The sequence below is a fragment of the Arvicanthis niloticus genome, chromosome 19 (assembly GCF_011762505.2).
Source record: "Arvicanthis niloticus isolate mArvNil1 chromosome 19, mArvNil1.pat.X, whole genome shotgun sequence".
In the NCBI taxonomy this organism is placed as follows: Eukaryota; Metazoa; Chordata; class Mammalia; order Rodentia; family Muridae; genus Arvicanthis; species Arvicanthis niloticus.
The window spans coordinates 25536064-25548490 of NC_047676.1; the positions used below are offsets into that span (position 1 = coordinate 25536064).

At 42.8% G+C, this 12427-nt stretch overlaps 1 protein-coding gene across 3 annotated transcripts in view; it reads right to left on the reverse strand.

Annotated features, from left to right (window-relative positions):
- Mtmr12 (myotubularin related protein 12) overlaps positions 1-12427 on the reverse strand; it is a 69710-nt gene that overhangs the window by 20086 nt on the left and 37197 nt on the right. For all 3 annotated transcript variants that reach the window (XM_034523602.3, XM_034523603.2, XM_076916421.1), the window contains exons 7-8: positions 8614-8743; positions 695-770 (exon numbers count right to left, since the gene is read on the reverse strand). In XM_034523602.3, coding sequence (XP_034379493.1) covers positions 695-770; positions 8614-8743 — 206 coding nt within the window. The remainder of the gene's footprint in view (positions 1-694; positions 771-8613; positions 8744-12427) is intronic.

The window sequence follows — 12427 nt, forward strand, 5'->3', positions numbered from 1 at the left end:
TCAACGCTACAGGCTGGTGCTAAAGAGCTACCCTTCTGGGCCAGGCAGACAGACTCTGTCTGTAAGGGCCACCATACTCAACCTATCCAGCCTTCCCTCCATGGGCTCTGGGAATGTGATGGAGTTTCATCATCTCGGCTCACATTCAAGATTCTTCTGGCAAAGCAGCCTCGTGTGCTACACAGCATGTGCTTAGGACTCTGATTCCTTACTAAATTCCCACAGGCTTGGGACCTCGGGCAACAATGTAGAAGTCGGGTGCTATCTGGTCAGTGACATTAAAGATAGCTCCCATCCCCTCCTATTCTGAGCTTCATGCTGTCTTCTAGGAGAAGCTTCAGCTATGCCCAGACCAAGATCAACAGAGCTCACCAAAAAGAATCTGAAATTCCACTATGAGTAGTGTCAGCTCAAATGTAAAATGATTTAAGTGTTAAAGCAGGTAGACCGATTATCCTCCTAAAGTGTCTCAGTGTCTCCGCGAAAATTTCAAGAGCTTTTGTGATGGCTTCAGACTTGCTCCAGGGAGCCTCGCATGTTTAGAAGGCGCTTAGGGAGTCTCTGTGATATTTTTGGATTACTCTTACACGGCACACTAACTCTGGAGCACTAAGCCAAAGGCTCTAAGTAGGATCACTGCTAGGATGGGCTGAGAGCCGCTGACTCTCCTGGCAGGGTTTCCAGATGTACTTACTGGTATGCCATGGCCCTGAAAACGCTTCACTTCGTCTTCAGGAAGGGGAGTGGGGACAACAAAGTATGCTGGCAACCTAGAAGCAAGAGATAGATAGCATTAGCTTTCAGAAAAATACAAAATATGTAAACACCCACAAAGGAAGAAACAAGGTGTTATACAAAGGACCGTACTACCCTGAGACCCAGCTCAGGTGAACTGCTATCCCTGGGCTGTTGACAAGCACTGTGCTCAGATAGGTTAGGAATCTGGATCCTGGCCCTAGCTCTGCCTATGATCTGCACAGCCCTGCCTCTGCAGGCAAGGGAGGTAAGTTGTCTGGCCTTCTGGTCAGTGTACTCTTCTATATAATGAGGAAGATGGGGGTGTGGGTGCAGCTCTACAACAGAGCACCTGCCTAGCATGTACAAGGCCCTAGATCTGATCTTTAGCACTGAAAAGGGAGGAGACTGGAAAATGTGATATCTAAAAAGATATGAATTCTAAAATATTATCAAAGAGTAACAACACAAACACCTGTGTTCCTTATAATTATACTAAACAAATATGAAAATTGGTAACCATGGCTACTATCTATTTTATCACATACTTTGAAACAGGCATGGCAGCATGACTTTAATCCCAGCTCTTAGGAGGCAAGATCTCTGTGAGTTCAAGGCCAGCCAGGTCTACAAAGTTTCCAAGACAGACAGGGCTACACAGGAAAATCCTGTCTCAAAACACCACCACAAAACCAAAACAACTATACAAAGAGAAAAGGCCCAGTCTCAAACAAGTTCTGCCAACAACTGACGTTAGTGAGCGCTCCTCTGCGGCAGACACTGCCCTAATCCATCAAGTGAACACTTAGTCCAACATCACTGTCAGGTATGTAGTATGATTATTCCCATGTTACAGATACAGAAAAAAGGAAAACTGAGATACCACACTGACTGAGGCTCTTCCTGGGTTACACTGTTGAAGTGGAAACTTACAGGTTCTTTGGAAAGTCGTTTGGATGGTGTTTTGCTGGAGCAAACACATGAAGGAATGTTTTGCTGAAGCCGACACAGAAGAGAGGATGTTCTGCTAAAGCTAGCACATGAAAGAACATGTGAAGGATTCTTTGCTAACAACATGCATGTACTGGTCTGCCTTACACTGCGTAGTTGAGCTCAATTTGTGGGGACTCTGAGGACTCAGGCAGACTGGATGCACATGCTGAGGCAAGACACGTAGAGGACACACAGTGCTGGAAGAGTGTGTAAGTAGGACACAACGGAGTGACAGAGACAGAGCTTGGCTTGCACTGGTACAGCTAGCTGTCCAACACTTGTGGGTCTCACATTTTCACTGATACTCACTTCCCTCAGAGAGGCACAGCAGAGAACTCCTGGCATGCCTCCAGGTCCCTCCTGCTGACCAGCTGAGACCTAGCTGTCTCTGCTAGGTTATGTCACCACTGTTGCTAAAACTTGACTCTACTGCTAGACCACTGGTGTATCCATGACGTGTTTGCGAGTGGATGGAGCTGCCGCCGCCGGCTAATCTGTGAATTAAACTGTCGATTTCTAGACAACACAGATGGGAGTTGCTCCAGAAACTTTCCCACGTCCCCCAACCCCCGACCTGCGTCCTTTCTTTTCCACTACCTCTGGTGGGTGGTGAGCTACAAGGGAGGTTAAAGTCTTTAAGAACCATCATTAAAAATAAGGTTTGACACAAAGAGAGGGACTCATGGCCCCACCTGTATAGGTAGTTGAGGGTCGCCTTGCCAGGCATCGGTGGAAGTGTTGGGGAATTTCAAGAGCAGGGAGGCAGGAATGAGAGGATGGTGGGAGCACACCCTCATAGTAATTGGAGGAGGGGGGATGGGGTAAGGGGTTAGGCATCAGTGGAAATGGAGGGCTTTGGTGCCTGAAAGTTTGGATTCCCTAGTGTTGAGGAATTTGAAAGCACGGAGGCGAAAATGGGATGATGGTAGGAGCATACCCTAACAGAAACTCCCAGAATTATATGGATTAGACATGACAGAGGCAGGCTGTCACAAGACTAGATTCCAGAATTCAAACAAAAAATTATCTTGATACTAAAATTTGTTTTGAGAATTGTATATTGCAGACTACATAGCCTTGGTGTATCTACTCATCAAGCAAGCTGAGCAGACCTGCTCGAACCTCTGATGTCCTGGAATTCTAGCTGGATGCAGTAAAGACACAGTGTCAGAGGCTTATCAATTTACTCTTCCCCCTGCCCCTCTCCTAATATCTCAACGCCCATAATCAGCTTGAAGAAGTTAATGAAGAGTCAGTGCCCCTATTCCCTGGGCTTGGGGACTGAGGTGGTTAATATTGGGCTGTCTTTTTAGGAAAAAGTAGTGGTTTTGTTGGAACAGGGAGGATTAGCTAGGATTTATTGCATAGCCATAACCTACTGGTAGAAATATGTATAATTCTTATTAAGATGAAGTTATAATTTCTTAAATGGTACAAAATTTACTTTTGATTTCAAATTTAAGGTTTTCATTGGTACGTGCTTCTTATTGATATAAAAGTGAAATGAATATTGTTACTTTCATAGGCATTGTGCCTGTATAACACATTTAGGAATACAAGGCCTAGACCCAGTCCTTCTTTAACTTTTTAAATTGATCTGAGATGATTAGACTGTGAGTTAAGGGCCTATAGCAAATTCATGGCTTTGAGTTTATTGTTAGGGTGTTTTCTATATTTTATTTAGAAATAGCTGAGAGGAGTTAGCAGACAACAGTCCAGATTACCTTACATGGATAGTTGGTTTTCAAAACATCAGAAGTCCACAGAATTGACGTTACACACATTTCTGTATTAATTTTCATTTTGATTAGAGACCTGTCTGCTCCTGACAGCTTCCTGTCGTGGATTCTAAGAAGAAATTGAGCATCCTTGGAGTTACTCCAGTTGTGGTGAGACAGCCACTAGGCAAGAATTGCTTCTTTCCATCTACAGACAAATTACTGTACAGAAAAGGACACACTTTCGGAATAGTCGACTGATTATATCTGCCAAGACAGAGTAATCAGCCCTTAATAATTCTTCATCACTAGGTCTGCCAGATGATCCTGGACCAGAAGGCTGAAGATCAGATGCTCCAACGTTTTGTAGTATAGGGACTGTCCAGGTGTTCAGCGGTCTCTATAAATTGGCTATGTTTTAGAAGCTATGCTTTGTGCTTCCCATAATTTCAGTTAACTCAGTCATTCTGGATTTCTGATGAGGTTGAAGACTTACAGTCTCATAGCCAATCCTGGCTATTTACTTTGAGAGAAAAGATTTGAGAGGATGATTTTTAGCTGACATTCATTCTAAAGCCAAGAAAAAAAAAAAAAAAAAAAAAAAAAAAAAAAAAAAAAAAAAAAGCCAGGTTCAGAACTAAGTCTTTTATTTAGGAGAGATGACAGAGGTTCTGCTTAGTCAACAAAATGATGGACTGGGTATTAGGTCTATCTTGCACCTTACTGACACAAATTGGTATAGTTATTCTCTAATTGTATTTTGAGAGAAAAGTTTTATTTTAACAGGAAGGGTGATATGTAGGAGGAGCTAAGGTGGAAAGAGTACAGAGGAGAAGAGGAGGAGTAAGGAGAGGAAGAGGAGGAGAGGAGGAGCTAGGTGATGAGAGAGAGGTGGGGGGGGTGTGAACATGGAGGCAGATGTTCACATGTCTCTGCCAGTCAAAGATAGTTGATATATCTAGATTGGGTATTGAGTTACACTTCTGATTGATATTGAGCACTACCAAAATAAAGCCTTTGGTTAACATTAAAAAAAATTGCATAAAAGCAAAAAGGAGAAGGGGGCATGGGATAGGGGTTTTCTAGGGAGGGGAAATGGGGAAAAAGGATGGCATCTGAAATGCAAATAAAATATCCAATAAAAAAAGAGAAAAAAGGAAAAACAAAAAAACAAAAAAAAAAAACAACAAAAATAAAACAAAACAAAAAACAAAAAAATAAGGTTTGACAAATTAAAGTTACACACTGTGATTCTGTTATCTTCAGGAGAAACATCATCTTTACAAGAATAAGCCTGCTAAACAGAAGAACATGAGAAAGCTTGAGTTTTCAAAGTTGCAGGGCACACTGGCTCCTAGTCATAAATAAAGCTTCCTGAGACCAAAGACACCTGTGTAGCTTTGTTGTAATGGAAAGTAATCAGATGGTGTTTGCATATACGCTGCATGCTTGACTCCAATCTGTCAAGCAGAGTCACAGATAAGATAAACTTCAAAAAAGAATTGTTTATGTGTATGAGTGTGTACCTCAGAGTATGTCTGTGTACCATATCAATACAAGTCACCTCAAAAACCAGAAGAGGGCATTGGATTCCCTGGATGTAGAGTTGCAGACACACTCTAGAGTTGTGAGTCAAACATTTGGGTGCTGGCAACCAAACCCCAGTCTTCTGCAAGAGCAGAAAGTAGTCTTATCTACTGATGTATCTCCCAGTCCCCATGGAAAGATAGATCTTTAAAGTCAGAGATCAGAACACAATGACTGAGCCATTTATCAGTTCACAGAAGGTGGATCTACACGTGAAGTACCACTAGGGGGTGTGGCCAAACTCCACTGTGGGAAACAATCAGCAAAGAGCTTGATTTCTTCAAAAAAAGATGATGGTGAGAGAATCTACACTTAAGAAGCCCATCAAGAAATGACAAAAATGCTACTCAATCTTTATTAACAATTAAAAAAAAGAAGAAATCTTATAAAAGCAAGTCAAGAATTGGTGGCACATTCCTATTGCCCTAGCAGGTGAGTGGCCAATCTTGATACAGGGTAAAATCCTGTCTCAAAACAGACACACACATATACAAAACAAAACAAACTTCCCTCCACCCCAAGCCAAACCAAATTCTGGGGAAATTTGAAATACCAATTAGATATCAAAGAAACAGTGTGAAAGGGCATAACACAGGCCTGTAATGCCAGGACGTGGGAGGTAGGGGTAGGTAGATAGATCTCTATGAGATCAGCATGGTCCCCATAAAAAATTCCAGGGCACACGCTACAAAGGAAGACCCTGACTCAACAAACAGTAAGAAGTAGTGTGAACGTGAAAAGTCTGATAATGTCTTCATGCTGGGTTTATTAAAACAATCCCAGTCCTTTGTTCTCTGTAATGTGTGTGTGTGTTTGTGTGTGTGTGTAATATATATATATACTGAACATGATGCCATGAGCTCTGAAACTCATTTCCAAACAAGGCAAAGGGAAACAAGTAGGTAGATGTAAGAGAAGACAGGGTTAGCTAGGCATTAATCACTGCTAACCTGAGTAAAGAGATGAACGGAAGTTTGACAGTCTTTTTCTATAATGCTTCAAAATCTGTATTAAAGAAACTTTGAAGATGATTTTAACAATTCCTTTTTCTATGTGTATGTGTGGGTCTGTCTGATTATATGCCATGTGTGTTTGGGTGCTGGTGGCCAGAAAAGAAGGTAGTCAGATTCTCTGGGCCTGGAGTAATAGGCAGCTGTTAGAGCAGCCAGACTCAGGCATAGGACACTAAATTGGGGTCTTCTAGAGGAGCAGGAATTGCTCGTAGGCCCCAAGTCATCTCTCCAGACCCTTACAGCCAATTTAAAAAAGACAAAGGTCATATGAATCTGTGATATATACCCAGGTCTGTGAAACACTGGTCATGGCTAAGGCCCTCAGGTCACTAACAGCGTTGTTATCTTGACTTCTGAAATTCTGAGGTACTTATATTTTCTTACATACTTGCCCAAGTACATGGGCAGTAAGCTTTCTTTAGAGAGTCACTAAAGTAGAAACATTTCAGTAGATCAAAGGCTTTTAAACTCAAGATGCCCATTAAAAGCACAGGAAAAGATTAGAAAATTGCCAAACTCCAGGCTGGACTCCATGATTACAAATCAGAAGCTCAAAGCTCTCCAGGAAAGCAAAGGGATTAAGCTTCTGCTCTGGAATGCCATGCTATGCGGGCAGAGCAGACTGCAGTCCGACAAGCTCTGTGGGGACTGAGGTAATCTGACTGTGGAATCACTGACTGGACAGTGACAGCCACACAGGCCACGGTTCTAATGTCACCTGAGGGGTACTCAGCGCCTTCCTTAACATCCATGCCATCAAGCTGCCCTAAAAGGGTTTGCGTGCCTTCCCCATCTAGTGAGACTGAACAGTCTACCATGTCAGCTCGCTAGGTAATTTCATCCTATACAAAGCTGTTCACACACAAAAATTTAAAAGGTCAAGTTGAATGCTAAGCAGATTTTAGGCTCTGTCCATGAGCACTGAGCAGCACACCAGGCACAGGGTGGAGGGTGCGCTCACCTGTCCCACTTAGCTCTGGTAGATCCCAGGAAGTCTTCAGAGACTACAAGCAATTAGTTCTCCCTCTTCAAAACAGTCCCTTTAGGCAGCAGGATGAGTTCTGAGTGAAGAGCCTGTCTCAGGGTAGCTTCATTATGGAAGCTGGGCAATCCACTCAGGCACAGCTGTGGTCTAGGAAGGGTAGCCCAGGGCAGAGCTATGTCATGCTGTGGCAGCATTAGCTCATGGGACCCTCTGTAAAGCACACACCCACAGAGTCCAATGAAGTAAAGACTTAGGAGTGAATTAAAAAGAGAAGCAATAGGCCTGTGGCACTGAAACGGCCCGCTCTGACAATGCTACAGTTTCTCCTTCTAACCCAGACCAAGTGGGGGAGGGGTCATCTTGTTTATGTTTCAGGTTGATTGAAATCAAAACTGATATGCTAAAGAAACCCAAGACACTCGAATGTAAAAAGTGCTATAAACCTACAGTATTTTATGAAGCTGTCAGCACAGTGCAAGGAAGCTATGTTCCCAAATGATAAGATTCAAGTTTCTAAAAACAGATTAGCAGAGTCATCCTTTAAAAATGTAGGCCAGATCACTCCCTGCCTCTGCTCAAACTCCTCCTCATTGTTCTGAGAATCAAAAAGAATAAATTCTCCAGGAAGCATCCAACCATCCCTTTTCCTACTCCTCAACCCATTGGCCCCTGGGTGAAGGGCACACAGCCTTGCCCTGGCGCTTCCTGCCTACCAGGCTACCCTGCCTCCCATTCTCTCAGCTATGACAGAAAGGCACTTACCCCTGGCTGTCATGAAACTTGCTATGTAGACTAGGCTCACCTCAAACTCAGACCCGCCTGTCTCAACCTCCCAAGTTCTGGGATTAAAAGCATGCATCACTAAGCCCAGTTGTGTGTTCTATTCTTCCAAATGACCAGAGTTCAATTCACGGCACCCACTTCACAAGCTGCTCACAGATGCCTCTGTCCAGCCCACCGGATCTGGGATGACTCCTCGTGGTTGTCTACTTGACTGTATCTGAAATGAACTAAAGCACAAACTCTGGGCACTCCTGTGAGGACTGCTCTTGATCACATCTGGAGGAGGCAGACACGCTAACTGTGGGTGGCATCTTCTCGAAGCTGCCTAGACACAGGACAAGGAAGAAGAAAACTGCTGCTTTTGCCTTCCTGTCCTCACTTTTGCTGACAAGATCATCTATCTGTTGCTGTGGTATTCCTTTGCTATCAGAACCAACTTCTTCAAGATTTCAACACAAGGTCAGCAGCTCTGCAAGAACCCTCCGTCCTTCAGTGTTGGACTGGGACTGCTGAGACAGCCAGCTTTGAAGACTGAGCAGCCCACACCCTGAAAGAAAACCTAACAAATCATCTCTCTCTCTCTCTCTCTCTCTCTCTCTCTCTCTCTCTCTCTCTCTCTCTCTCTCTGTGTGTGTGTGTGTGTGTATGTGTGTGTGTGTGTGTGTATGTGTGTGTGTGTGTATGTATGTGTGCAATCTCCATCCTGTCAGACTTGTTTCTTAGGAGAGCCCTAATATATGATCTGAGGCCACAGACACATACACACAACTAATAGGGAGAGCCAACATGGAGAGCTTACCTTTCACAGACTCGGTAGCCTTCATTCACACTCACTGTTTTGTACTTCACACTCCCCTTGGTCCGCTCCAGCTCCCAACACCAGTCCTTTGGTGTGTCAAACATTACAGTACAGTTCCTGGGATCGGCGGCTAAGAAAACAAAATGAGCATGGCAGTAAAGTCTCTGCATGGCGCTGGCATCTGTGCATGTGGGCGCTGGAGCTCTGAACCCAACTTATTACAATGAGTCCATTTTAATCCAAGAAGAATAAATTCACAGCTTAACTGTTCTGCTTTCTGTCACTCATCCAAAATTACAGTGGGAACTTTATTCAGATGTTTAGTACATTTATTTAGTGTGTGTGTGTGGGGGGGGGGGGAATGCATGCCTGTCATACATGAATGCAGCTACACATTTGCTGATCAGAAGCCAATCAGACAGGAGTCAGTTCCCCACCATGTGGGTGCTGGGATTAAGTTTGGATTAAGAGGTCTGAAGGTGATCAATTTTACCTACTGAGCCAAAAAAACTGGTCCATGCTGTCTCTATATATTTAAGAAAGTTGTTTTGTTCTTTATTTTTTATGTGTATATGTGTGCATCTGTCTCTGTATGCCGAGAGTCTGCAGGAACCTATGGGATCCAGGATATGGTACTGCATCCCCCAGAGCTGGAGTTCCAGGCAGTTGTAAGCCACCCAATATGGGTGCTGGGAACTGAGCTTGGGTCCTTGGGGAAAGCAGCAAGCACTATTAACTGCTAGGCCATCCCTCCAGCCCTGTAAGTCTATTCTTGTTCCATTCCTTGCAAAAGTAATTTCTAGCTCCATTCTCAGTCATCTGCCCATGAAATAATTTATATAAAACACAAACCCTGTGAAACACTGAAAGATGGGCTTGGCACAGAGGCTAAGGAATGAAGTATCCTTAGCCCTGCCACATGTGTCTAACACGGTGCACTGATGAGAACAGCATGTCAGACTCTGGACCGTCAATCCCACTTCAGTTTGGGATATACTCCCTACAAGAGGCCTGTCCATGATGGTACTTGGTTACTGCAGGCCATAAATAGATCAGAGTCCCAGTGAAGACAGTGGCCAACAGCCAAGGCCTGCATCATGGTGACAGGAACTTTGGCTAGTAAATTAGCACTGTTAGAACAAAATGTCCACAAGTACTGCCCGGAGCTCAGCAGAAAGCTGAGCCTTCCTCCAGGCCATCACTGATGGCTGCAAGTGTCATGGACAACGAAAAACCCACCATCCTGGAAAAAAGGCAAGCACTTGCTAAAACCACCCCGGCTGCTTGTGTTAAATAAAACAAAATTTCGGTAGAAGTAGCTAGAACAATGACAATAATCAGTGTTTACATCTGTTGAATATTCCTAATCTAAAAATATGAAAGAAAATCTGAAACTTAACTGGTAATGTGATATCACAAGTAAAAAATTCCACATGTGATCTTACGTCACAGTCAAAACACAAGCACATTAAAAATATTGTGTAAGTGGGATAGAAAGATGGCTCAGTGGTTAAGAGCACTGGCTATTCCACCAGACTACCTGGGTTCAATTTCTAGCACCCACATGGCAGCTCCTAACTGCCTATAACTCCAGTCTCAGGGGATCCAATGTCCTCTTCTGGCCACAACATGTGGTGCACATATTTATTTAAACAATTACACACATAAAACCAAACAAAGCCAAAAAGACATTATATAAGACAAGAGCAGTACTCATGCCTATATGTCAACATTGAGAAGGCTAAAGTAGAATCTTAAGTTTAAGGGCATCCTGAGCTAAATATTAGAACCCTGCCTCAAAATAACACATAGACAAATAGATACTGTATCTATCTGTCTACCCTAAAAATACTAGGTGGAGAAAAAAAGCTCAGTTGGTAATGTGCTCATCTTTCAAGCAAGAAGGCGTAAGTTTGGTCCAAGCAGGAGCTTGTATTTTCTCAGCACTGAGGAGGTAGAGACAGAAGGATCTGAACTATAAAGCACTCACATTAACAAAACTCATACTCAAAAACTAATAACCTTTATTACCCTGACCTCCAATAAAGGTGAGAAGGAAGGTCACAGAAGGATGGAATTAGAATAAAGGTTCTATATTCTGAGTATCTGGTACAAAATTGGACAAAACCCAAAAAACAAACACCAGAGGGTCATGAAAGTGCCAAAGTCTGAAAGGTAAGAATTTAGCACTGACCATGTGTTAGCAAGCTCAGAAACTGTCCTGGCAAGGACCAGACCAAGACCATCCAGATCAGTACGCACCTTTGATGTCAGCACTCAAGGACACAGAGATGATAGGATGCATCTCTGAGTTTGAGGCCAGCCTGTTTTACATAGTAAGCTCCAGGCCAGCCAAGGTTACACAGTGAAACCCCGTCTTTTTAAAAAAAAAAAAAAAAATTAAATTAAATTAGGATGTATGGAAAAAATAGAATTCATAAAATTGAAGTATTGTTTTTTCAATATCAATCTGAAAGATGATTATGTATAATTAGTCAACACCACCAAAGTTGTATACTAGCGCCTGGGCCAGAATCAGAATAAAAAGGCAGAATTTCTAAATCTAGAGATGATTATTTTTCAAGTATGAGCCTGATAGATTATTTATATAAACTGTGATATGCAGTGACAATTTGGGAATTTTGGCTTCTTTAAAAAAAAAAAAAAAAAAAACCCACAGAAACAGTATAAGGCTGTGTTTTGGTTTTAAACAGGTATGGAGATGTGGAGCTGCTTCGGACTGCCCACAGCAAAGGACTGTGATTTGCCTTGAGCTCTAGCAGAGGCGTGGCTTTGCCAGCTGGGAAAAGTTTCTGTGGTTGTGTGATATTTGGAATTTTGGAAACTTTTCAGAGGGTGTATAAAAGCCAGGGTCCCTGAGAGGCCGCATTGGCAGTTGTTGGTCATTCAGAGGGGTTAGTTATAGTTTGTTAGTATTCATGCTCAAAGAAGAAACAAAAGGAAAGAACTCAGATTCAGGGTTTCTCCCTACCCCACCCCCCATCCTTTCTCTCCTATCTAGTGATAAGGGTGAAACTGGAAAGGGGGAATAAGGATAGGAACAAGAAGAAGCCACAAGGTAGCAAAGACCAGCTACAGTAGCAATCAACAAAAAAGCCAAGCTATGCTCCCATACTGTCACAACATTGTAGCTACAATGTAAAGATCTGTCTATAACAAAGATGAACTTCAGGGACAAATTTCCTATTTGGCTTAGTAATATAATGTGAGCTGTAATCCTCACACATGGCCCACTATGAGTGATAGGTAACTTTTCTTCTTTGAAACATTAGAGTCTCTGTATGTAGCCCTGGCTGGCCAGAAATCCAGTACCTAAATCAGGCTGGCACTAAACTCGCTGAGATCCACCTGCCTTTGCTTCCAAGTACTAGGTACAAGTGTGTGCCACCATGCCTAGATAACAAGCACTTTTATTCTCAATTAGCTCTCATTTAATGATTTCATCCTATATGCCATGAATTTAATGCTTAATAATCTTCACAAGAAAGGCATTAACACTACCGAATTTAAAGTAAGAAAACACAAACATACAAGGCATTCAGAACCCTAAATGGATATCACTAAGAAAGAACTTCTCTACAGTATATAATCAAGATGTCAGAAAATGCAAAGCAGAAACTAGGGCGATGGCTCCATGGGGAAAGTGCTTGTTATACAAGTGTAAGGACAGTGAGTGCAGGCCCCTAGCACCTACTTAAGAGCTGGATTGGGTGTAATGAACCCACTTAAATACAAATAGAGGCAGGAAGATCTCTGTGAATTTGAGGCCAATCTGTCTCCACAAAAAGCTTGA